The sequence below is a fragment of the Agelaius tricolor genome, unplaced genomic scaffold (genome assembly GCF_023055355.1).
Source record: "Agelaius tricolor isolate 1412-34295 unplaced genomic scaffold, bAgeTri1.0.p SCAF_54, whole genome shotgun sequence".
Classification (NCBI taxonomy): Eukaryota; Metazoa; Chordata; class Aves; order Passeriformes; family Icteridae; genus Agelaius; species Agelaius tricolor.
In genome coordinates, this window is record NW_027269314.1 from 640,922 (window position 1) to 662,063 (window position 21,142).

General features: G+C 64.5%; 2 protein-coding genes across 2 annotated transcripts; both read right to left on the reverse strand.

Moving 5' to 3' along the window:
• Positions 1-24: 24 nt before the first annotated feature.
• On the reverse strand, positions 25-2,951 carry NAT8 (N-acetyltransferase 8 (putative)). The gene is made up of 2 exons (XM_071455898.1): positions 2,625-2,951; positions 25-1,177 (listed from the first exon to the last, which is right to left on the reverse strand). The coding sequence occupies exon 2, from the start codon at positions 1,167-1,169 to the stop codon at positions 510-512; it is 660 nt and encodes a 219-aa protein (XP_071311999.1). The 5' UTR covers positions 1,170-1,177; positions 2,625-2,951; the 3' UTR covers positions 25-509.
• On the reverse strand, positions 2,751-17,556 carry CPXM1 (carboxypeptidase X, M14 family member 1). The gene is made up of 14 exons (XM_071455871.1): positions 16,998-17,556; positions 16,782-16,901; positions 16,462-16,571; positions 15,886-16,025; positions 15,727-15,811; positions 13,964-14,114; positions 13,666-13,754; positions 13,427-13,550; positions 12,020-12,216; positions 9,909-10,088; positions 8,207-8,504; positions 6,588-6,727; positions 5,461-5,563; positions 2,751-4,775 (listed from the first exon to the last, which is right to left on the reverse strand). The coding sequence occupies exons 1-14, from the start codon at positions 17,539-17,541 to the stop codon at positions 4,525-4,527; spliced, it is 2,532 nt and encodes an 843-aa protein (XP_071311972.1). The 5' UTR covers positions 17,542-17,556; the 3' UTR covers positions 2,751-4,524.
• Between the last annotated feature and the right edge of the window lie 3,586 nt (positions 17,557-21,142).

Genomic DNA, 21,142 nt, shown 5'->3' on the forward strand with positions numbered 1-21,142 from the left:
AGATGTCCCTTGTCACACACACTGTTCCCACAGGTCTCTCTTTATTTCCTGCTGCTGGAAACCCAGGAAGGGCCGCAGAGGTGCCCCCTGTGCCAAGGGTGGGGATCGGGGGTGCTATGGCGGTGCTTCACGTGCCAGGGGTGGAGTGCTGCGGTGGAGTCCTGGAGCTGGGGTGCCAGGGCAGTGCCACACGTCCTGGTGTCACGGTGCCAGGGCAGTGCCAGGCTGGTGTGCCATGGTGGTGCACTGTCTCCCGTGCCAGTGCTGCTGTGCTAGGATTGGGGGCGGAGTGCTGGGGTGCTGTCCCAGGGCCAGGTTTGGGGTGCCAGAGCGGTGCCAGGGTTCACGGGCAGCGGCGGTGCCAGGGTTCGGGTGCCACGGCAGCGTCACGCGTGCCATGGCAACACCTCATGTCCCGGGCTCGCGGTGCCGTGCCAGGGCTGGAGCTGGGGCGCCATGGCAGTGCCAGGTTTGGGGTGCCATGCCACCGGGGCCGCGCCACCCGGGCCCTACTTATTTCCATCGCCCAGCTCACAGCGGTAGTGAAAGATCTGGAAGTTCAGCAAGGTGCCCAGCAGCGAGGGGTAGGAGGTGCCCACCCTGCGGAAGCCCTGCCCCTCGTAGAGCCGCTGCGCCGCCACCTGCACCATGGAGGTGCTGAGCACCACGGCGCCGTACCCGCGGGCACGGGCGAACGCCAGCACCTCCCGGCACAGCGCCCGCGCCAGCCCGCGGCCCCGGTGCTCCCGGCTCACCGACATCCTCTTGAGCTCCAGCTCGCCGCGGCCCGCGGGCACCGCCGCCACCATGCCCGCCACGGCTCCGTCCTCCTCAACCACCCAGAAGCGGCAGTCGGGCGGGCGCTGGTACACGCCGGGCACGTCGCACAGGTCGGTGCCCAGCGCCTCGCGCACGTACTCGGCGCTGAGCGAGCGCACCAGCACCCAGAGCAGCACCAGCGCCAGCGCCACCGCGCCCAGCCCCAGCACCCAGGAGCCCGCGGCCGCCCGCGCCGCCACGAAGACGGCCAGGAGTGCCAGGCGCACCCGCGCCGCCCGCAGAACGTGCCGGAAGCCGGCCGGGGCGTGCTCCAGGATGCCGCGGGCGAACAGGGCCCGCACGGCCTCGTAGTCCTGCTCCTGGTACTGCCGGATGCGGAACAACGCCATGGGGGCACCTGCGGGGGCACGGAGAGGGGTTGGGGGGTGCTGCAGGGGGAGGTGGATCTTGGGGGAGTACGGGGGGTCAGGGACAGACAGAGTGACCTGAGACTCGTCCCTGGGGTGGCACAAGGGGTCAGGGCAGTGCCCACCCTCATAGGGACAGGCAGAGTGTCCTGAGACCCATCCCTGTGGTGGCATAAGGGGTCAAGGCACTTCCCAGCCTCACAGGGACCCCCAGGGTGCCCCTAGACCCATCTCTGGCTATGGCACAAAGGGTCAGGGCAGTGCCATGGATGGAGACCGCCCAGGATACCCCCAGATCCCGTTTTTGGGATGGCACACAGGGGGCAGGGCAGTGCCCACCCTCACAGGGACCCCCCAGGATATCCCCAAACACATCCCTGGGGAGGCACAAGGGCAGTGCCCACCTTCACAGGGACCCCCGGGGTGCCCTCAGACCCATCCCTGGAGTGGCATAAGGGGTCAGGGCAGTGCCATGGATGGGGGACCCCCAGACCCACCCCTGAGATGGCACAAAGAATCAGGGCAGTGCCAACCTTCACAGGGACCCCCAGGATATCCCCAAAGACATCCTTGGGATGGCACAGGGGGGTCAGGGCAGTGCCCACCCTCACAGGGACCCCCAGGATACCCCCAAACACATTTGTGGGAATGCACAGGGGGGTCAGGGCAGTGCCCACCCTCACAGGGACCCTCGGTGTGCCCCCAGACCCATCCCTGGCATGGCACAGGGGGGTCAGGGCAGTGCCAGTGCTGCTCCCACCCGGGGATGCCCCAAAAACAAGGGGAAAAGTGTGGGGTCCCTTCCCCGCCGCCCTTGCTGGGCTCTCAGGTGTTCATCCCTCACCCCAGCTGGGCAGGGGCTTTACCTGGCACACCCGGGGCACTGGGGATGGGGACACAGGGGAAGAGCTGCGGGATCTGGGGGTGCCGCGCCCTCCCCGGGACCCCGGCACTCACCGGGAGACGCGGCACGACCCGCCCCGGGCAAAGGTGAGCAGAGCGTGGGCACCGAGCTGTGCCCGTGACAGAGCGGGGCAAAGGGGCAAAGGGCCCGGGGCGGCACGGGGACAGCAGGGACAGGAGGGGACAGGAGGGAACAGGAAGGGACAGGAGGGACAGGAAGGGACAGGAGGGACAGGAGGGGGCACGGGGACGGGAGGGGGCACGGGGACAGCAGGAACAGGACGGGACAGCAGGGACAGGAGGGGACAGCAGGGGCATGGGGACAGGAGGGGGCACGGGGGACAGGAGGAACAGGAGGGGAGAGGAGGGACAGGAGGGGGCACGGGGACGGGAGGGGGCACGGGCACAGCCCCCCCGCGGGTTTAGGGCACAGCAAGGGGGTCCCCAAAGTGCCCCAAACCCTTCACTCTGGGGGTGCCCGGCCCCAAACCCCCCCCCACCAAAATCCCTCCCGGCCGCCCTCCCCCCCCCCACCTGCTGCTCCCGGCGCTGTCGCTCCTCAAACCGGGACCGGCGGCTCCTCGGGGACAAGCGGGGGGTCCCTCACGGCCCGAGGGGGGCTCGGTGACCCCCTGAGCACCCCCAGGGGCTTTTTTTGGGTGGGGGGATCGTTGTTTGCCGCACCCCCAGCCCGGCCTGTGCCTGCGAGATGCCGGATGCGTTCAGCCCATCGTTCTGCGGCGCTCAGGGTGGGGGCTCCGGCAGGTTTTGGGGGGCTCCGGGGGCAGCACGATGGGGGGGGGGGGGGAGGGGGGACACCCCCGGTTTGGGCCGTGCCGAGGCCGGCGGAGGCTCCGGTGGCGCGGCGAGCGCAGGCGCCGAGCGGGAAGCGCTGCCCCTGCCGATGATGCCATAAAGAGATCCCGGAAGGTTATGGGGTCACGGGGGGGGATTTGGGGGAGCGCAGGGAACGGGGGGCCCGGGCAGTGGCGGGGGGACACTACACGGGACCCCTGTCACCCCCAAATCCCGGCGATGGGGCAGCAATGGATGGCTACGGGGGAGTGCGCTGGGGGGGCAGAGGGGGTGTCCCCACTGTAGGGACCCCCCCAGCCCTGCCCAGGGTCACCCCAGGGTCACCCCAGAGGGTTTGGGGGATCCTCATGGTGATGCTCGCACCCCCCAGCCCCGTCCTGGAGCCTCCCCGGGGGTGTCATGGGGACCCCCAGGAGCGGCTCAGCCCAGCCCCTCATTTGGAGAGGGAGACATGGTGGCATCAGAGCCCAGCAGGGCACAGCCCCCCCACCCTGCAGGACCACAAGGGGGTTCAGGGGGGGTCACCCCAACCCCTTTTTTGTACCCTACAACCCCCCAGTGCCCCCCCGGTTTCCCGTGGGACTCGGGGTGCCCCACGCCGCTGCCCCCCATCTCCTGGGGCTCAGGGGGTGCTGGCTCTGATGGTGCTGCCCGATCCCCCCGCCATGACCCCATGGCCCCCCCAGACCCTCGCTCGGTGTCCCCAAAGCCCCAACACCCCCCAGTGCCCTCCGGACCGTCCCAGCGCACCCATGGTCCGGCACTTCCCGCAGCCCCCAGCCTGGCCATTGTCCCCAGGGTCCCCAGAACTGCGCAGACCCCCCCGGGTCCCTCATGGCCCAGCAGCCCCCAGAGCAGCGCCAGCGCTCTCGGGCCAGCCCCGCTGCAGGTCCCCATTGTCGCCGCTGTCCAAGAACCTCCCCGGTGTCCCCCCATTGTCACCGAGCCCCCTCCGCGTCCCCCCAGCCCCGCCCCCGCGCCGCCGATGAATCTCGCATCCTATTGGTCCGCGCCGCCGCCAGCAGCCAATAGGCGCCCAGAGATGAGGGGAGGGGCGGGACAAGCGTTCACAAGCGCATCGGGGGCGGGGCCAGGCGATCCAATGGGAAAAGGGGTCGGGGCCGTGCAGGAGCACTCGGCATCAGGAAAGGGGCGTGGACTGGTGGGCGTGGCTTGTGGTTATTGACTACTTATGCCACGGACAGGGGCGTGTCCTAATGGAGGCGCGGCTCGGTGCGGAATTTCTATTGGTCAGCAGCGAACGGGCGGGGCTTTACCGCGGCGGCGCTATTTATGCGCAAGGAATGGGCGTGGCCTGCTTAGGGGCGTGGCCTCGCTGAATTCCCACGGTGGGGTCCGGGGCAGGATCGAGCCCCGGTCCCGGTCCCGTTCCCTTTCCCTTTCCCGGTCCCAGTTCTATTCCCGGTCCTGATCCTGTTCCCGGTCCCGTTCCCGTTCCTGATCCCGTTCCCTTTCCTGTTCCCGGTCCCGTTCCCGTTCCCTCCGCCGCTCCAGCCCCGCAGACTCGCAGCCGCAGCGCACCCAAACTTTACTGGATCCGTCCCGCCCGTTCCTCCCGCGCCCCCCGGCCGAGCCCGCGGCCCCGGGGCCGCCCCGCTCACTGCCCGCGGCCGTGGGCGCGCAGGCGGCGGAGGCGCAGCCGCTGCAGCCGCAGCGCCGGGTCCGGGCCCGGCCGGGTCCTCCCGGGCCGGTGGCGGCCCCGCGCCCGCTCCAGGCGGAAGCTGCACGGGGTGGGAACGTTCTCGAAGTAGACCCGGCACGGCTGCGTGGCCGCCTCGTAGCCCTCGGCCCGCGCCGTCACCTCGTACTCGCCCGGGTTCAGCAGGCGCCAGTAATCCCCGTCCGAGGCTGCGGGGGTGGCTGTCACTGTCCTGTCCCCACCCCTGCCTCATCCCCAGCCCCAGTCCCGTTCTTGTCCCATCCCCATCCCTAATTCCCATCCCCAATCCCATTCCTGTCCTCGTCCCCAGCCCCAGTCCCGTTCTTGTCCCATCCATATTCCTTCTCCCACCCCCAGTCCCATTCCTGTCCCGATCCCATCCCCATTCCCAGCCTAATCTCGCTTCTGTTGCCATCTGCAATCCCCAGTCCCGTTCCCCTTCCATCCCTGTCCCCAGCCCCATCCCATTCCTGTCCCCATCCCCTTTCCCAGCCCTATTTCCATCCCCATCTGCAATTCCCAATCCCACCCCAAATCCCATCCCATTCCTTTCCCTGTCCCAGCCCCGTCCCATTCACATCCCCAATGCCATCCATCCCTGTCCCCTCCCTATTCCCAACCTCACCCCATTACTCTCCCCATCCCAATCCCATTCCTGTCCCCATCCCACCCCCTTTCCCAGTCCCATCCTATTTCCATCCCCATCTGCAATTCCCGATCCCAAATCCCATCTCGTTCCTTTCCCTGTCCCCGTCCCCGTCCCCATCCCCGTTCCCATCCCGTCACTGTCCCTATCCCGCCTTCATTCCCAGCCTGGTCCCGATCCCGTTCCCACCCCAAACCCCGCCCCTCCCCGTCCCGGTGTCCCGGTACCGGTGCGGACGTCGTGGTTGATGCCATCCACGGAGATGATGGCGTTGGGGATGCCCTGCTCGGTGTCACTGTCCCGGACCACGCCCTTGATGCCCCGGTGCACCTGCAGGGCGTGGCACAGGTGTGTCCCCCCCTCCCGGTGCCACCTCAGCATTTGGGGACAGCCACGTCCTGCTGCCATCCTGCTGAGCCCCCCTGAACCCTGCCGTGCCCATGGCCACCCTGCAATGTCCCCAGCGTGTCCCCTCCATCCCTAAAGCCTTACAGAGACCCCTTGGGGTTCCCTGGCCCTGCCCTCTCCGTGTCCCAGTGTCCCCACTGTCCCAGCAATCCCCAGAGCCCACCCAGAGCCCCCATTGTCCCAGAAACCCCCAAATCCCACCCAGTGTCCCCAAATCCCACCCAGTGTCCCCATTGTCCCCAGATCCCACCCATTGTCCCCAGACCCCACCCAGAGCCCCCATTGTCCCAGAAAGCCCCAGATCCCACCCAGTGTCCCCCTTGTCCTAGCATCTCCAGACCCCACCCAGTATCCCCATGATCCCAGAACCACCTGGGTCTCCTCAGTATCCCCATGTCCCAAACCCCCCAAATTCCCAATTTTGGACCCCCCTTCCCCATATCCCCATGATCCCAGAACCCCCAGACCCCCCCAGTGTCCTCATGTCCCAAAGCCCCCCCAAATCCCCCACCCCGAACCCCCCCTCCCCAGTGTCCCCATGGTCCCAGGACCCCAGACCCCCTCAGTGTCCCCATGACCCAAACCCCCCCAGACCCCCACTCTAGATCCCCCCTTCCCCATATCCCCAGAGTTCCAGCACCCCCAGACCCCTCCAGTGTCCCCATGTCCCAAATCCCCCATCCCAAACCCCCCTTCCCCAGTGTCCCCATGGTCCCAGCACCCCCAGACCCCCCCCGTGTCCCCATATCCCAAATGCCCCCAAATCCCACATCCTGAACCCCCCTTCCCCAGTGTCCCCCTGGTCCCAGCACCCCCATTCCCCCCAGTCCCCCCGTTCCCATCCCACCCCATCCCCTCCTCACAGACAGACCCGGGGTGGCTCCTGCCACCCTCGAGCCGTGTCCCCAAGCCCCGGTGCCACCCCCGGTGCCACCCAGTGCCCCACCTGCTCCATGAAGAGCAGCAGGGACTCGCGGTTGTTCTCCCACTCGGCGGGCAGCTCGGAGGCGTGCGGGAATTTGTCGCAGGAGAGCTCCACGGTGATCTCGAAGCAGTTGGTGTGCAGGTAGCTGAAGTCGTTCATGCCTGTGGGGCACAGCGCGGGTGGCAGCAGGGGACAAAGGGACAGGGAAACCCCGGGAATTCTCTGGATACTGAGAATTTCAGCCTTTCTGTGCTGGCAGGCACTGAGCCCCAGGAGAACGCTGCATTTAGCCCGGAGAAAGCTTCCAAAATTAAATAATAGGACTAAAATGATGAATGTGCAGTTGGATTAGAAATGTGTAATATCACATGGTGGAAAATTCACAATTAAAGCTTTTAGAACATAATAATTTATAGAAAACAAAATAGAAGTTTTAGGGCAGAGGCTGGTCCTTCGTCACCTTCTTCTCCATGGGTTTGGGTGGTTTTGTGTAAGTGGATAAAAAATTCCACATTGCAAGTCACAGGTAATTAATTTAATTAATAACTAAATTAATTATTTCAAAATAAAAATAATTTAGGTGTCATTTCTTAATTGGACAGTTTATCCTTAAAAGGCCTTGTAGAGAGAGAGAGGTGGGGCTCCATTTTTAACTTGTTAGGGTAAATTACTATAAAATTCACAGTTTGTGAGACTGTAATGTAGATAAGAACTGATAAATATCTGAGCCCAAATGAGAAATACCATCCAAAGAAACAAAAAACCAAAAAAGAAACAAAAAATCCACGTGTCCCTGCTCACTGCCACCATCTCAGAGTGTCCCTGCTCACTGCCACAGTGTGACATCTGAGCTCAGTGTCCCTGCTCACTGCCACCATCTCAGATGTCCCCACTCACTGCCACCCACTGTGTGCCACCCGAGCTCACAGAGTGTCCCTACTCACTGCCATGATGTGACACCTGAGCTCAGTGTCCCTGCTCACTGCCACCATCTCAGAGTCTCCCTGCTCAATGCCACCATGTGCCACCTGAGCTCACGGCGTGTCCCTGCTCTCTGTCATGTGTCACCTGAGCTCAGTGTCCCTGCTCACTGCCACCGTGTGCCACCTGAGCTCATGGAGTGTCCCTGCTCACTGCCACCCATTGGGTGCCACCTGAGCTCAGTGTCCCTACTCACTGTCACCATCTCAGAGTGTCCCCACTCACTGCCAGCCACCATGTGCCACCTGAGCTCATGGAGTGTCCCTGCTCACTGCCACTCACTGCCAGCCACCCGAGCTCGGTGTCCCTGCTGCCACCATGTGCCACCTGAGCTGTGTCCCCACTCACTGCCACCATGTGCCCCCCAATCCCAGGGACTGTCCCCACTCACTGCCACCGTGTGCCACCTGATCCCAGGGACTGTCCCCACTCACTGCCACCGTGTGCCCCTGATCCCAGGGACTGTCCCCACTCACTGCCAGCCACCGTGTGCCCCCTGATCCCAGGGACTGTCCCCACTCACTGCCAGCCACCGTGTGCCCTGATCCCAGGGACTGTCCCCACTCAATGCCACACACCGTGTGCCCCTGATCCCAGGGACTGTCCCCACTCACTGCCAGCCACCGTGTGCCCTGATCTCAGGGACTGTCCCCACTCACTGCCAGCCACGGTGTGCCAGTTGGCGCCGTTGATGATGTTGCCGTAGCGCGTGAAGTCGTCGTAGTGGCAGGGGCGGCGCTCGGCGCTGGCCATGGCGGGGTTGGCGGTGGCGTAGACGGTGGCCAGCCAGCGGAAGACGCCGTCGTCGGGGGTGGGGGTCAGCTCCTGCGCCTTCCAGTAGGTGCGGCTCATGTCGAAGGGGTAGGTGACCACCAGCTCCCCGCCGTGCAGGTTGGCGCTCAGCACGAACGGGTAGCGCTGCATCCACGCGATCACCGCCCGCGTCTCCGGGGCCACCTGCGCGGTGACAGCGGTGTCACATCTATCTCTGGGGCTGCCTGTGCGGTGACACCACCATCACATGTATCTCTGGGGCCACCTGTGCGGTGACATAACCATCACATGTATCTCTGGGGCTGCCTGTGTGGTGACACCACCATCACATGTATCTCTGGGGCCACCTGTGCGGTGACAGTGGTGTCACACGTATCTCTGGGGCCGCCCGTGTGGTGACACCACTGTCACATGCATCTCTGGGGCCACCTGTGCAGTGACACCGCCGCCACATCTATCTCCAAGGTCGCCTGTGTGGTGACACCATTGTCACACGCATCTCTGGAGCTGCCCGTGCAGTGACACTGCTGTCACCCACGTCTCTGGGGCCATGTGCATGGTGGCACTGCCGCCACCCACATCTCTGGGGCTGCCCACGTGGTGACACCGCTGTCACCCGCATCTCTGGGGCCATGTGTGCAGTGACACCGTTGTCACCTGTGTCTCTGGGGCCACCTGCGTGGTGACACCACCATCACCGCTGTCTCTAGGGCCATGTGTGCGGTGACACTGCTGTCACCCGTGTCTCCAGGGCCACCCATGCAATGACATCACCGTCATCACCCACATCTCTGGGGCCATGTGTACGGTAACACCGCCATCACCTGTGTCTCTGGGGCCACCCACGCAGTGACACTGCTGTCACCCTTCCCTCCGGGGCCACCCATGCCATGACACTGCTGTCACCCGCGTCTCTGGGGCTGCCCACGCAGTGACAACACTGTCACCCATGTCTCTGGGGCCATGTGTGTGGTGACACCGCTGTCACCTGCATCTCCAGGGCCACCCGCGTGGTGACACCGCTGTCACCCGTGCCTCATGGCGATGGTGGCCATGTCCTTGTGGCTTCTGTTGTCCCCCTGGCTTGGGCGGGCTCAGCCCCCTGTGGGTGGGCAGAACCAACCCCGGGGCATTTGGGAGGGGTTTTGGGGGGTTTTGAGGGGTTTTAGGGGGTTTCAGAGGACTTTGGGCCATTTTGGGGTCTCACCCCAATGTGATAGGATGGGGATTTTGGGGTCTCACCACGGCACCTCCTCAGCAGGACGGGGATGTTTTGGGGTCTCACACTGATAGGATGGAGGTTTTGGGGTCTTACCCTGATGTGACAGGATGGGGGTTTTGGGGTCACACTGATAGGATGGGGATTTTGGGGTTTCACCCTGATATGATAGGATGGGGATTTTGGGGTGTCACACTGATAGGATGGGGGTTTTGGGGTCTCACCATGGCACCACCCCAGCAGGATGGAGGTTTTGGGGTCTCACACTGATAGGATGGGGGTTTTGGGGTCTCACACTGATAGGATGGAGGTTTTGGGGTCTCACCATGGCGCCACCCCAGCAGGACGGGGATGTTTTGGGGTCTCACCGTGGCGTTGGCGAAGGTGTAGTACTCGGGGATGGGGATGTAGTGGTTGGGGAACTCGTGGGGCACCAGGTCGTTGTCCTCGGCGTCCCACAGCGCCGTGTTCAGGTCGGCAAAGTTGTGGTTGAGGTCGATGCCCTCGTACGTCCAGCGGCCCATGGCCCATCCCGCCAGCTCCGAGCCCTGCCGGGGCACCGCGGGCACCGCGTCAGCAGGATGGGCACCGGGATCACCGGGATGGGCACCGGGATCACTGGGATGGGTGCTGGGATCACTGGGATGGGTGCTGAGATCACCGGGATGGGCACCGGCATCACTGGGATGGGTGCTGGGATCACTGGGATGGGCACTGGGACCACTGGGATGGGCACCGGGATCACTGGGATGGATATTGGGATCACTGGGATGGGCACTGGGATCACTGGGATGGGTGCTGGGATCACTGGGATGGGCACTGGGACCACTGGGATGGGCACCGGGATCACTGGGATGGGTGCTGGGATCACTGGGATGGGTGCTGAGATCACCGGGATGGGCACCGGGATCACTGGGATGGGCACCGGGATCACTGGGATGGGCACTGGGATCACTGTGACGGACACCGGGATGGACACCGGGATGAGCATCAGGATCACTGGGATGAACACTGGGGTGGGCACAAGGATCACCAGTATTGGCACCAGGGTGGGCACTGGGATGGACAGTGGGATGGACACCATGGGCACTGGGATCACCAGGATGGGCACTGGGGTGAGCACAAGGATCACTGGGATGGGTACCGGGATGGGCACCATGGTCAGTGGGATGGGCACCAGGATGGGCACTGCGGTCACTGGGATGGGCACTGGGATCACCAGGATGGGCACCAGGATGGACACTGTGGTCAACGGCATAACCGGGATGGGCACCAGGATGGATGCTGGGATGGGCACCGGGATCACAGGGATGGGCACTGGGATCTCTGGGATGGGCACCACAGTCACTAGGATGGGCACTGGGATGGGCACCAGGATAACCAGGATGGTCACTGGGATGGGCACTGGGATGGGCACCGTGGTCATTGGGATGAGCACTGGGATCACCAGGATGGGCACTAGGATGGACACCGGGATGGGCACTGGGACGGACACTGTGGTCACCAGGATCCCCAGGATGGGCACTGGGATCACTGGGATCCCCTGGATGGGCACCAGGACACCGGGATGGGCACTGGGATCCCCTGGATGGGCATTGGGATCACTGGGATCCCCTGGATGGGCACCAGCACACCGTGGTCACTGGGATGGACACCGGGATGGGCACCGTGGTCATTGGGATGAGCACTGGGATCCCCAGGATGGGCACCAGGATGGGCACTGTTACGGGCACTGTTATGGGCACCGGGATGGGCACTGTTACGGCACTGTTACGGCACTGTTATGGGCACTGTTATGGGCACTGTTATGGCACTGTTACGGGCACTGGTATGGGCACTGTTACGGGCACTGTTACGGGCACTGTTACGGGCACTGTTATGGGCACTGTTACGGGCACTGTTACGGGCACTGTTATGGGCACTGTTACGGCACTGTTACGGGCACTGTTACGGGCACTGTTATGGGCACTGTTATGGCACTGTTATGGCACTGTTACGGGCACTGTTATGGGCACTGTTACGGCACTGTTATGGGCACTGTTATGGGCACTGTTACGGGCACTGTTATGGGCACTGTTACGGGCACTGTTATGGGCACTGTTATGGGCACTGTTACGGGCACTGTTATGGGCACTGTTACGGCACTGTTATGGGCACTGTTATGGCACTGTTATGGGCACTGTTATGGCACTGTTACGGGCACTGTTACGGCACTGTTATGGGCACTGTTACGGCACTGTTACGGGCACTGTTATGGGCACTGTTACGGGCACTGTTACGGCACTGTTATGGGCACTGTTACGGCGCTGTTACGGGCACTGTTACGGGCACTGTTACGGGCACTGTTATGGGCACTGTTATGGCACTGTTATGGGCACTGTTATGGGCACTGTTATGGGCACCGGGATGGGCACTGTTACGGCACTGTTACGGCACTGTTACGGGCACTGTTACGGCAGGGGGTGGGTGCCAGCCGTACCAGCCTGTAGGCGGTCTCGTAGCCGTCGGGGTTCATGGAGGGCAGCAGGTGGATGCGCGTGCCCGTCACCAGCTGCACCACGCGGGCATCGCCCCGGCGGAACTCCCGGCACAGGAATTCCATCAGGTTCAGCAGCAGCTCCCGGCCCAGCACCTCGTTCCCGTGCATGCCGGCCACGTAGCGGAACTCCGGCTCTCCTGCGGGGCCACCGGGGCTGGCCACTGTCCCCGTGGCCCTGGCCACTGTCCCTGTGTCCCTGGTCACTGTCCCCGTGGCCCTGGCCACTGTCCCCATGGCCCTGCACCACCCTTGGTGTCCCTGGCCACTGTCCCTGTGGCCCTGGTCACTGTCCCTGTGGCCCTGCACCACCCTTGGTGTCCCTGGTCACTGTCCCCGTGGCCCTACACCACCCTGGCTGGCCCTGGTCACCCTGTCCCTGCACCACCCTGGGTGTCCCTGTCCCCATCCTGGACCAGTCTAGGTGTCCCTGGTCACTGTCCCCATGTCCCTGCAGCACCCTGGGTGTCCCTGTCCCCATCCTACACCACCCTGTGTCCCCATCCATCTGCACCACCCTGGATGTCCCTGGTCACCCTGTCCCCATGTCCCTGCACCAGTCTGGGTGTCCCTGTCCCCATACTGGACCAGTCTGAGTGTCTCTGTGTCCTGATCCCCATCCCGGGTGTCCCTGTCCTGCACTGGTCTGGGTGTCCCAGTACATCCCAGTCCCATGCTGGGTGTCCCTGCTCTCCCTGTCCCCATCCATCTGCACCTGGGCGTCCCTGTCCCTGTCCTGCACAGTCTGGATATCCCTGGTGACCCCATCTCCATCCTGAGCATCCCTGGTCACCCTGTCCCCACGCACGTGTTCCAGTTTGGACATCCCTGGTGACTGTCTCCATCTCCCTGCACCAGTCTGGGTGTCCCTGCGTCCCCATCCCCATCCTGGGTGTCCCCCAGCCACCCTGTCCCCCCCATTCTTCACAGGTCTGGGTGTCCCTGGTGACCCCAACTCCATCCTGAGCATCCTGCGCCAAGCTGGGTGGCCCAGTCACCCCATCCTGAGCCAGCCCTGGTCACAGTCCCCACCCCCCTGCACCAGCCCTGGTGACTGTCCCCACCCTCCTACACCAGCCCTGGTGACTGTCCCCACCCTCCTACACCAGCCCTGGTGACTGTCCCCATCCCCCTGCACCAGCCCTGGGGACTGTCCCCACTCCCTGTACCAGCCCTGGTGACAGTCCCCATGCCCCTGCACCAGCCAGGCCATCCCTAGTGCCCCGTCCTCATCCTGGGCACCTCCAGTCCCTCCATCCCCACCCGGGCATCCCTGGCCGCTGTCCCCACGCCCCTCGTGCCCCACCCCAGCTGTCCCCGGCTGTCCCCAGCTGTCCCCTCGGTACCCACCCACTTCGTGCTGCCCGGGGTTGTCCGAGATCTCCATCACGTAGAGGCGCAGCCCGCGGGAGCTCTGCCCGATGCTGTACACGCGGGTGATGTCGGGGCACTCCTCGCTCACCCTCTTCATCAGCTGCGGGGTGGTGGCACCGTCAGGGACACCCCGAGGTGGCACAGCCCCCCTGGCCCCGCGTCACGCTGTCCCTGGGGACACGGAGCCGCCCCAGGGCTCGGGGGGAGGATGGCACCTTTCTCATCTCCTTGTAGTTGTGGTGGCGGAAATCCAGCTGCGATTCGGGTGGGGCCGGGGGGTGCCAGGCGTGGGCATCGCTGGGGTCTGCGGGGACACCGGGGGGACACCGGGGGGACACGGTCAGGGACAGCGAGCAGCCCGGACCACCACTCTGGTGACAGCGCCGCTGGCGATTGCCCGCGCTGGGTGCTGCTGGGGTGGTGTGTGGGGACCAGGGGGACACCAGCGGGTCCCCACGGGGCAGGGACAGCCAGCGGGTCCCGAGGGGACAGGGGACAGCCGGGGACACGCACCGGGCACGGGGCAGCCCAGCACCTCGGCCCGCAGGCAGACGGTGCCGTTGGGGAACCAGCTCTGCGGGTTGATGCGCAGGAAGCGCCCCACGAGCGGCGAGGGCAGCAGGTTCAGCACCGGCGTCTCGGGGTCTTTGTTGGCGGGGAACACCTGCAGGGGACAGCAGGGGACAGGAGGGGACAGCAGGGGTCAGGAGAGCTGCCCGCGGCGCTGCCCGTAACGAGGAGCAGGCACGGCCGGGGGCAGAGCCCGGGTGGGGCCCGGGCGCCGCTCGGAGCCCAAAGGCAGCAGGGATGGGCATAGGGAGCCCCAAATCTGCTCCTGCCAGGGGTCAGGGAGGGGAACCCCAAAATCCACCCCTGGCATGGAGATGCCCAAATCTGATCCTGGTACAGCCCCGACAGGGTGACCCCCAAATCCACCCCAGGCACAGGGACCCCAAATCCACCCTGTTACAGGGACCCCAAATCCACCCCAGGCACAGGGACCCCAAACCCACCATGGCACAAGGACCCCAAGCCCACCCTGACACAGGAACCCTAAATCCACCTTGCTCCAGGGACCCCAAACCCACCCTGACACAGGGACCCCAACTTACCCTGTCCCAGGGACCCCCAAATCCACCCCTGTCCCAAGGACCCCCAAATCCATCCATGGTACAGGAACCCCCAAATCCACTCCTGGCACAGGGACCCCAAATCTACCCTGGCACAGGGACCCCCAAATCCATCTATGGTACAGAAACCCCCAAATCCACCCTCAGCACAGGGACCTCAAATCCACCCTCAGCACAGGGACCCCCAAATCCATCCATGGTACAGAAACCCCCTGTACTCAGCACAGGGACCCCAAACTCACTGAGCACAGGGACCCCCCAAACCCAGCCCTGGCACAGCCCTGGCACAGGGACCCCAACCCTCCCCAGCTCCAGGCTGCCGTGCTCTCCCCCAGTGCCACGCCACACCCACGCGTGTCCCCGTGTCCCCACGGCCGTGCCAGGGGGGCTGGCAGGTGCCCAGGCGGGGACAAGCAGCCTTTGTGCTGGGGGGAAATGCTGCAGGGTGCCCGGCAGGGCCAGGCCAAGGGCAACAGAGCCCGGGCACGGAGCCAGCTGGCATGGGCAGCCCGGGATGGGCACCCCAGGATGGGAACCCTGGGATGGGCACCCCTCCCTGGTGTGGTTAACCCTCCCTGGTGTGGTTAACCCTCCTTGCTGTGGTTAACCCAGTGTGGTTAATGCCCTACCCAGTGTGGTTATCCCACTTGCCATGGTTAACCTCCATGTATATTAACCCTGGCCTAATTAACCCCCCTGGCAGGGTTATCTCACCTGGTTAACCCTCAGTATAATTAACCCTGGCATAATTAACCCCCCTGGCATTGTTACCCCCCTGGCACGGTTAACTTTTGGAATGGTTAAATCACCTGGTAGAATTAACCCCAGTATAATTAACCCTGGCCTAATTAACCCCCCTAGCATAGTTATCCCACCTGGCATGGTTAACCCCACCACAACTAACCCCAGTATAATTAACCCTAGTCTAATTAACCCCATCCTGGCATCATTGCCCACCTGACACAATTAACACCCCCACCCTGGCACAATTAACCCCCCACCTTAGCATCATCAACCTCCCCACCACGCTTAACCCCCTCCCCACCATCACCTCCCAGGTGATTCCTGCCCCCCCAGCACTGTCACCTCCCCATGTCCCCACCCTGTCTGGGGATGCCACCCCGGTGCCACCCCGGTGTCACTCACCGCCTCCTCGGTGCCGTTGCGGCTGGGCAGCCACGCGTGCGAGTCGTTGCTGACCTGCACCTTGTAGGCTGTCACCCAGTCATACCTGTGGGGCACAGGGGGTCAGGGGGTCCCCCACGCTGTCCCCACCCCTGTCCTTGTCCCCCCTTGTCCCCTTACGTCCAGATGGAGTTGAGGCCCTGGGTGACCACGCCGGTGAAGCGCGTGAGGCGCCGCGCGTCCACCTCCAGCCACTGCTCCGTGTCCTCGCGCCCCGCGCACCAGCCACCGTCAAAGAAGTCACCGTCATAGAGCCCTGACTGTGGGGACAGGAGGGGACACGCACAGGGACACGGCCCCACCGCCCGCTGTGTCCCCGAGCCCGGGGTGGCGCTGGGGTGGTGGCACCGGGAGCCACATGGGAGGGAGGGGGCAGAGCTGGAGAGCGCCTGGGACACTCGTGGGCCATGAAGATGCCACAAACTCGCCACAAAATGTCACAAACATGACATCAAGCTGCCACAAACTTTTCACAAACGTGCCATGAAGATGCCACAAACAACCAATGTGCCACACCTACTCTGCGTTTGCCATGCACTTGCCACACCCACATGCCATGTGTTGTGTAGGTGACACCCAAACATTCGCCCAGCCTGGCACAGCCTGGCACACTCCTGGCACACTCCCAGCACACCCTGGCATACTCCTGGCACACCCTGACCCACTCCTGGCCCACCCTGGCCCACCCGGCAGTACCTGGATGTTGAGGCGGCCGCGGTGCGCTCCCAGCCCGTGCCGCTTGTGGCTCGATGCCCGGAGCTGCTCGTCCAGCACCCGCAGGGACTCCAGTCCCAGGGGGGGACACGCTGGGGACACAGTGGGGACAGCGCTCACACAGCGACCCCTGAACGGCTGGGGCTGTCCCCACCCTGTGTCCCCACCGAGCTGTGCCATGGGGACCGTGCCAGCCTGGGCTCAACACCCCCAGCCCCAGGTGCCCCCCAGGTGCCCCCAGGACACGGCCAGCCCCGTGTGCAGGTGACAACGCCCGGGCCACCCGCACCCAGCGCACGTACCGGGCTCCTGCGGCGCGGCCGGAGCCTCCGGCTTCTTCCTCAGCACCTTCTTCTTCACCACCTTCTTCCTCAGCACCTTCCTCCTCCTCACCGCCACCTTGCTCACCGTGGGCACCGGGGCTGCGAGGGGACACGGGAGCAGCCTGGCACCCCCTTTTCCCCCGTGAACCCCTTTGCACACTCCGTCCTTCCCAGCCCGTCCCCTCCCGGTCCTACCTGTGCCCGCGGGCTCCCCGGGGCTGGCGGGGGTCGCGCTGTGCCGCACCGGGGGGGCCGTGCTGCCCTTCGGGGGTCCCGTCGTGGTGCTGCTCCTCGAGGGGGCGGCCGTGGTGCCCTTCGGAGGGGGCGCCCCGCTGCCTTTAGGGGGTCCCGCCGTGGTGCCTTTCCAGGGCGGCCTCTCGCTGCCTTTAGGGGATCCCTTGGCGGTGCCCCTCGTTGGGGTCACCCCGCTGGCTTTAGGGGTGCCCTTCGTGGGGGTCACCCCGCTGGCTTTGGGGGTGCCCCTCGTTGGGGTCACCCCGCTGGCTTTAGGGGCTCCGGTCGCGGTGCCCCTCGTTGAGGTCACCCCGCTGGCTTTGGGGGCTCCGGTCGCGGTGCCCCTGGTTGGGATCACCCCGCTGGCTTTGGGGGTGCCGCTGGCCGTGCCCACCCCGGTGCCGCGGGGCCGGCCGGGCTGGGGGGGCGCGGCGCGGGCGGGGGGCGCCGGGGGGCCCAGCAGGAGCAGCAGCAGCAGCAGCGGAGCGAGGGGCGACCCCGGCATGGCCGCGGCCCTGCCGGTCCCTGCCCGCTCCTGCCGGTCCCTGCCCCGCTCCTGGTCCCGGTCCCGGCCCCTCCCCGCCCTCCGCCCCCTCCCGCCCGGCCGCGACCCCCGCCCGCCTCCTGCCCGCCCCTGCCCGGGACCCCCGGCCGTGCCCTGCCCGCCCCGCCCCGTTAAACGGCCCCGTTCCGCTCTCCCAGTCACCGGACCCCTCGAACGGGGGACACCGGGTCCCGCCCGCTCACCGGCGGGCCTTGACCTGTGTCCCTGCCGCGTCCCCACCGTGTCCCCGCTGTCCCCAGCCCCCCGCAGTGTCCCCAGTGTCCCATCGTCGCTCGGGGCGTGGCCCGGGGGTCCGCGGGGGCTCCTCCCGCTGCAGCGGCGGCGGCGCCGGCCGAGCCCGGGGACCCGGGAGGTCCCGGAGCCGCCGCTGCGGGCGGAGCGGGGCCGAACCCGGCGGCTCGGGGCAGTCCCCGGCTCCTCGGGGGTGCCCCGGGTGGGACTCGGGGCGCGGGTCCGGGTCTGGGTCCTGCCTGTCCCCCGCACCCTGCGCGGGGTCTCACACGCGCTCGTTTTCCACCCCGAAAGAACTTTCCTGGCTTGACTTTCCCTTCTTTTATTGGGATTTCCCGCGGGCGCGGAGCGGGCAGGGCTGGGGCCATCCCTGTCCCTTGTCCTCATCCCTGTGCTGTCCCTGGGGGTGTCCCAGAGCCCTGCGGGGCCGAGGAGGGAGGGGGACAGGCCCTTCTGGCTCTGTGCACTGCTCCGGGATCCTCTGGGTCCCTCACCCGGGGATGCTCCTTCGCCATCCCGGGACAGCGGGGACAGCGGGGACGGAGCATTCCGAGCCCGATTCCCAGGGCTGGACGCTGGGACGGGTTTTGTCCCGGGCTGAGGCAGCTCCTGCCTTCTGTCGAGGCTCTGGCCGTGCCTCAGGCCCCGTGACGGCTCTTTCGAGGTTTGCAGAATTCCCGGCCCCGCTCCTGGCGCCGTTCCCGGCCCCGATTCGCGCTGGCTCAGCACTTCCCGGGATGTCAGGAATTTCCTGGTGCAGCGCCCGCGGCTGCCAGATCCCGCTCGGAGATGCCTTAAAGGCGCCGTGGCTTCTCCCGGCAGGAATCCTAGCGGGAAGCTGCTCTGGCTTCCCGCACCAGAGCGGGGTCGAAGCCACCGAGCAGTGCTGGGACAGTCCTGCCCCGCCCGTGTCACTGTCCCCGTGTCCCTGAGTCCTTCCCGCAGCCATGGTCCCAAGGAGCCTCTCCCAGGCTGTGCTCCGGTCTGGGATCTCACACAGCCTGCATGAACCTCTCACGTTCTCACGGTGCCACTTCTCCAGGTGTCTCTGGGTGCCCCCAGTGTCCTTCCGGTGTCACCCGGGGGGGACAACCCCCCCGCGCACCCGGGTGTTGTGCGCGGCCAGGGCTGCAGCTCCAGAAGGTTCCAGAAGGTTCCAGAGGGTTCCAGAGGGCCCCGTGGTTGCTGGGGTGCTGGGATGTCCCGCTGTGACACCGGAGCGGTGCCGTGCCCAGATCCCAGCGTGAGCCCAAAGGGTTCAGGCCCATTTCCAGGAGCAGCAGGTCCCGGATCCCTCTGGAGAATCCAAATCCCAACTCCCGGCTGGCCCAGGGGCTGTGGAGGCTCCGGTCCCAGGAGGGACAGGGGATGTTGGCCATGGAGCAGGAGCAGTGGGAATTCTGCTGTCCCAGAGATCCACGGGGATCCCGAGGGTGTCCCCAAGGGATGAGCCAGGACACGGCCCATGGATACAAAGATCTGTCCTGGTGGTTGGACTTCATCACCCAGGAGATGTCCCACATGGAAGAATTCATCGACCAGGAGCTGTGCCAGGAGAAAGCCAAGGGAGACCAGGAACTGTGCCAAGGGCAAGGCAACGGATGCGAGGATCCGTCCCAATGGGAGGAACTCACCAACCAAGAGCGGTGCCACGGGGAAGCCAGTGGATCCCAAGAGCGGTGCCAAGGGGAAGCCAGTGGATCCCAAGAGCGGTGCCAAGGGGAAGCCATCGGATACAAAAGTGTGTCCCAATGGGAAGATCTGATCAACCAGGAGATGTCCCAAATGGAAGAACTCTTCAACCAAGGGATGTCCCATATGGAAAACTTCATTGACCAAGAGCTGTGCCAAGGAAAAGCCAGGAGACACCAAGAATGGTGCCAAGGGAACGTCAAGGGATACAAAACTCTGCCCCAATGGAAAGACTTAATCCACCAGATGTCCCAAATGGAGGAATCCATCAACCACAGGATGCCTCACATGGAAGAATTAATCAATCATGAGATGTCCCAAATGGAAGGATCCATCAACCAGGAGATGTCCCAAATGGAGGAATCCATCAACCACAAGATGCCCCACATGGAAGAATTCACCAACAAAGAGATGTCCCAAAAGGAAGAATCCATCAACCAAGACCCATGCCAAGGAAAAGCCAAGAGACACCAAGAACGGCACCAAGGGAAAGTCAATGGATACAAAACTCTGTCCCAATGGGAGGACTTAATCCACCAGGAGATGTCCCAGATGGAAGAATTCATCAACCACGAGATGTCCCAGATGGAAGCATTCACTGATGAAGAGACCCGTGCCAAGGGGACACCGAGAGACCCCCAGAGCAGTGTCACGGGAATGTCAAGGGACACGAAACTCTGTCCCAGCGGGAAGACTTCACCAACCAAGAGACGTCCCAGTGGGAAAGACTTTCTTGACCAGGAGCTGTGCCCAGGGTCAGCCAACAGAGCAGGGGGCACATCCCCACCGCCGCCATCGGTGCCGGGGTCAGCGCCCTCCAGCCCTGCCCGTCCTGACCTCCAGGGCCCTTCCCACACGGAGCCTGGCACTGATCCCACCTTCGAGAAGTTCAGCATTCCCAGGGAGTTTAATCCGAGTTTCCCCTTCTGACTCACCTGGCTGAAATCCACGGGGAGAAATGGTTCCCATGTGCTCCCCAAAAAGGCAGGGGGTGCCCGTCCACGAGCAAAGGAATTAAAGGAATTAAAGGAATTAAAGGAATTAAAGGAATTCCTGAATTCCTGCGGCTCTGTTGGCTGCTAATGAGCCCCAGGAGGGGTTCAGTGCCCCAGAGGTGTCCCCAAGTTTGGAACGTCACCATGGAACTGAGGGGGCTGGGGGCAGGTTGGGTGCAGGGCAGGGACTCATGGAATTGTTTGGGTTGGGAAAAACCCTCTGAGACCATCGAGTCCGGGCTTGCCAAGGCCACCACTGGCCGTGTCCCCAAGTGCCACATGCCCAGGGCTGGTAAATCCCCCCAGGGATGGGCACTGCACCCCTGCCAGGGCCGGACAGCCCTTTCCAAGGAGGAATTTCCCCAATATCCCACCTGGCCCAGCCTGAGGCCGTTCCCTGGGACCAGATCCCAACTCCTGGCTCCAAGAATCCAGGGAGTTGTGCAGAGCCTGAAGGTCCCCCCAATCCCCCTTTTCTCCAGGCCAAGCCCCTTTCCCAGCTCCCTCAGCTGCTCCTGGAGCTCCAGACCCTTCCCTTGACTCTCTCCATGGATCCCCTGGATCGCCAGTGTCACCCAGAGTCACCAAACCCCAAGGAATGACCCCAAACTCGAGCCCTGGGG

Coding starts and splice junctions, on each gene's coding strand:
- NAT8 (XM_071455898.1), bottom strand. CDS start 1,169: ATGGCGTTGTTCCGCATCCGGCAGTACCAGGAGCAGGACTACGAGGCC.
- CPXM1 (XM_071455871.1), bottom strand. CDS start 17,541: ATGCCGGGGTCGCCCCTCGCTCCGCTGCTGCTGCTGCTGCTCCTGCTG. Junction 6,728..8,206: donor CTGGCACACCGTGGCTGGCA/GTGAGTGGGGAC, acceptor TGTGCCCCACAG/GCATGAACGACTTCAGCTAC. Junction 5,564..6,587: donor TGCTGCTCTTCATGGAGCAG/GTGGGGCACTGG, acceptor CACGCCCTGCAG/GTGCACCGGGGCATCAAGGG.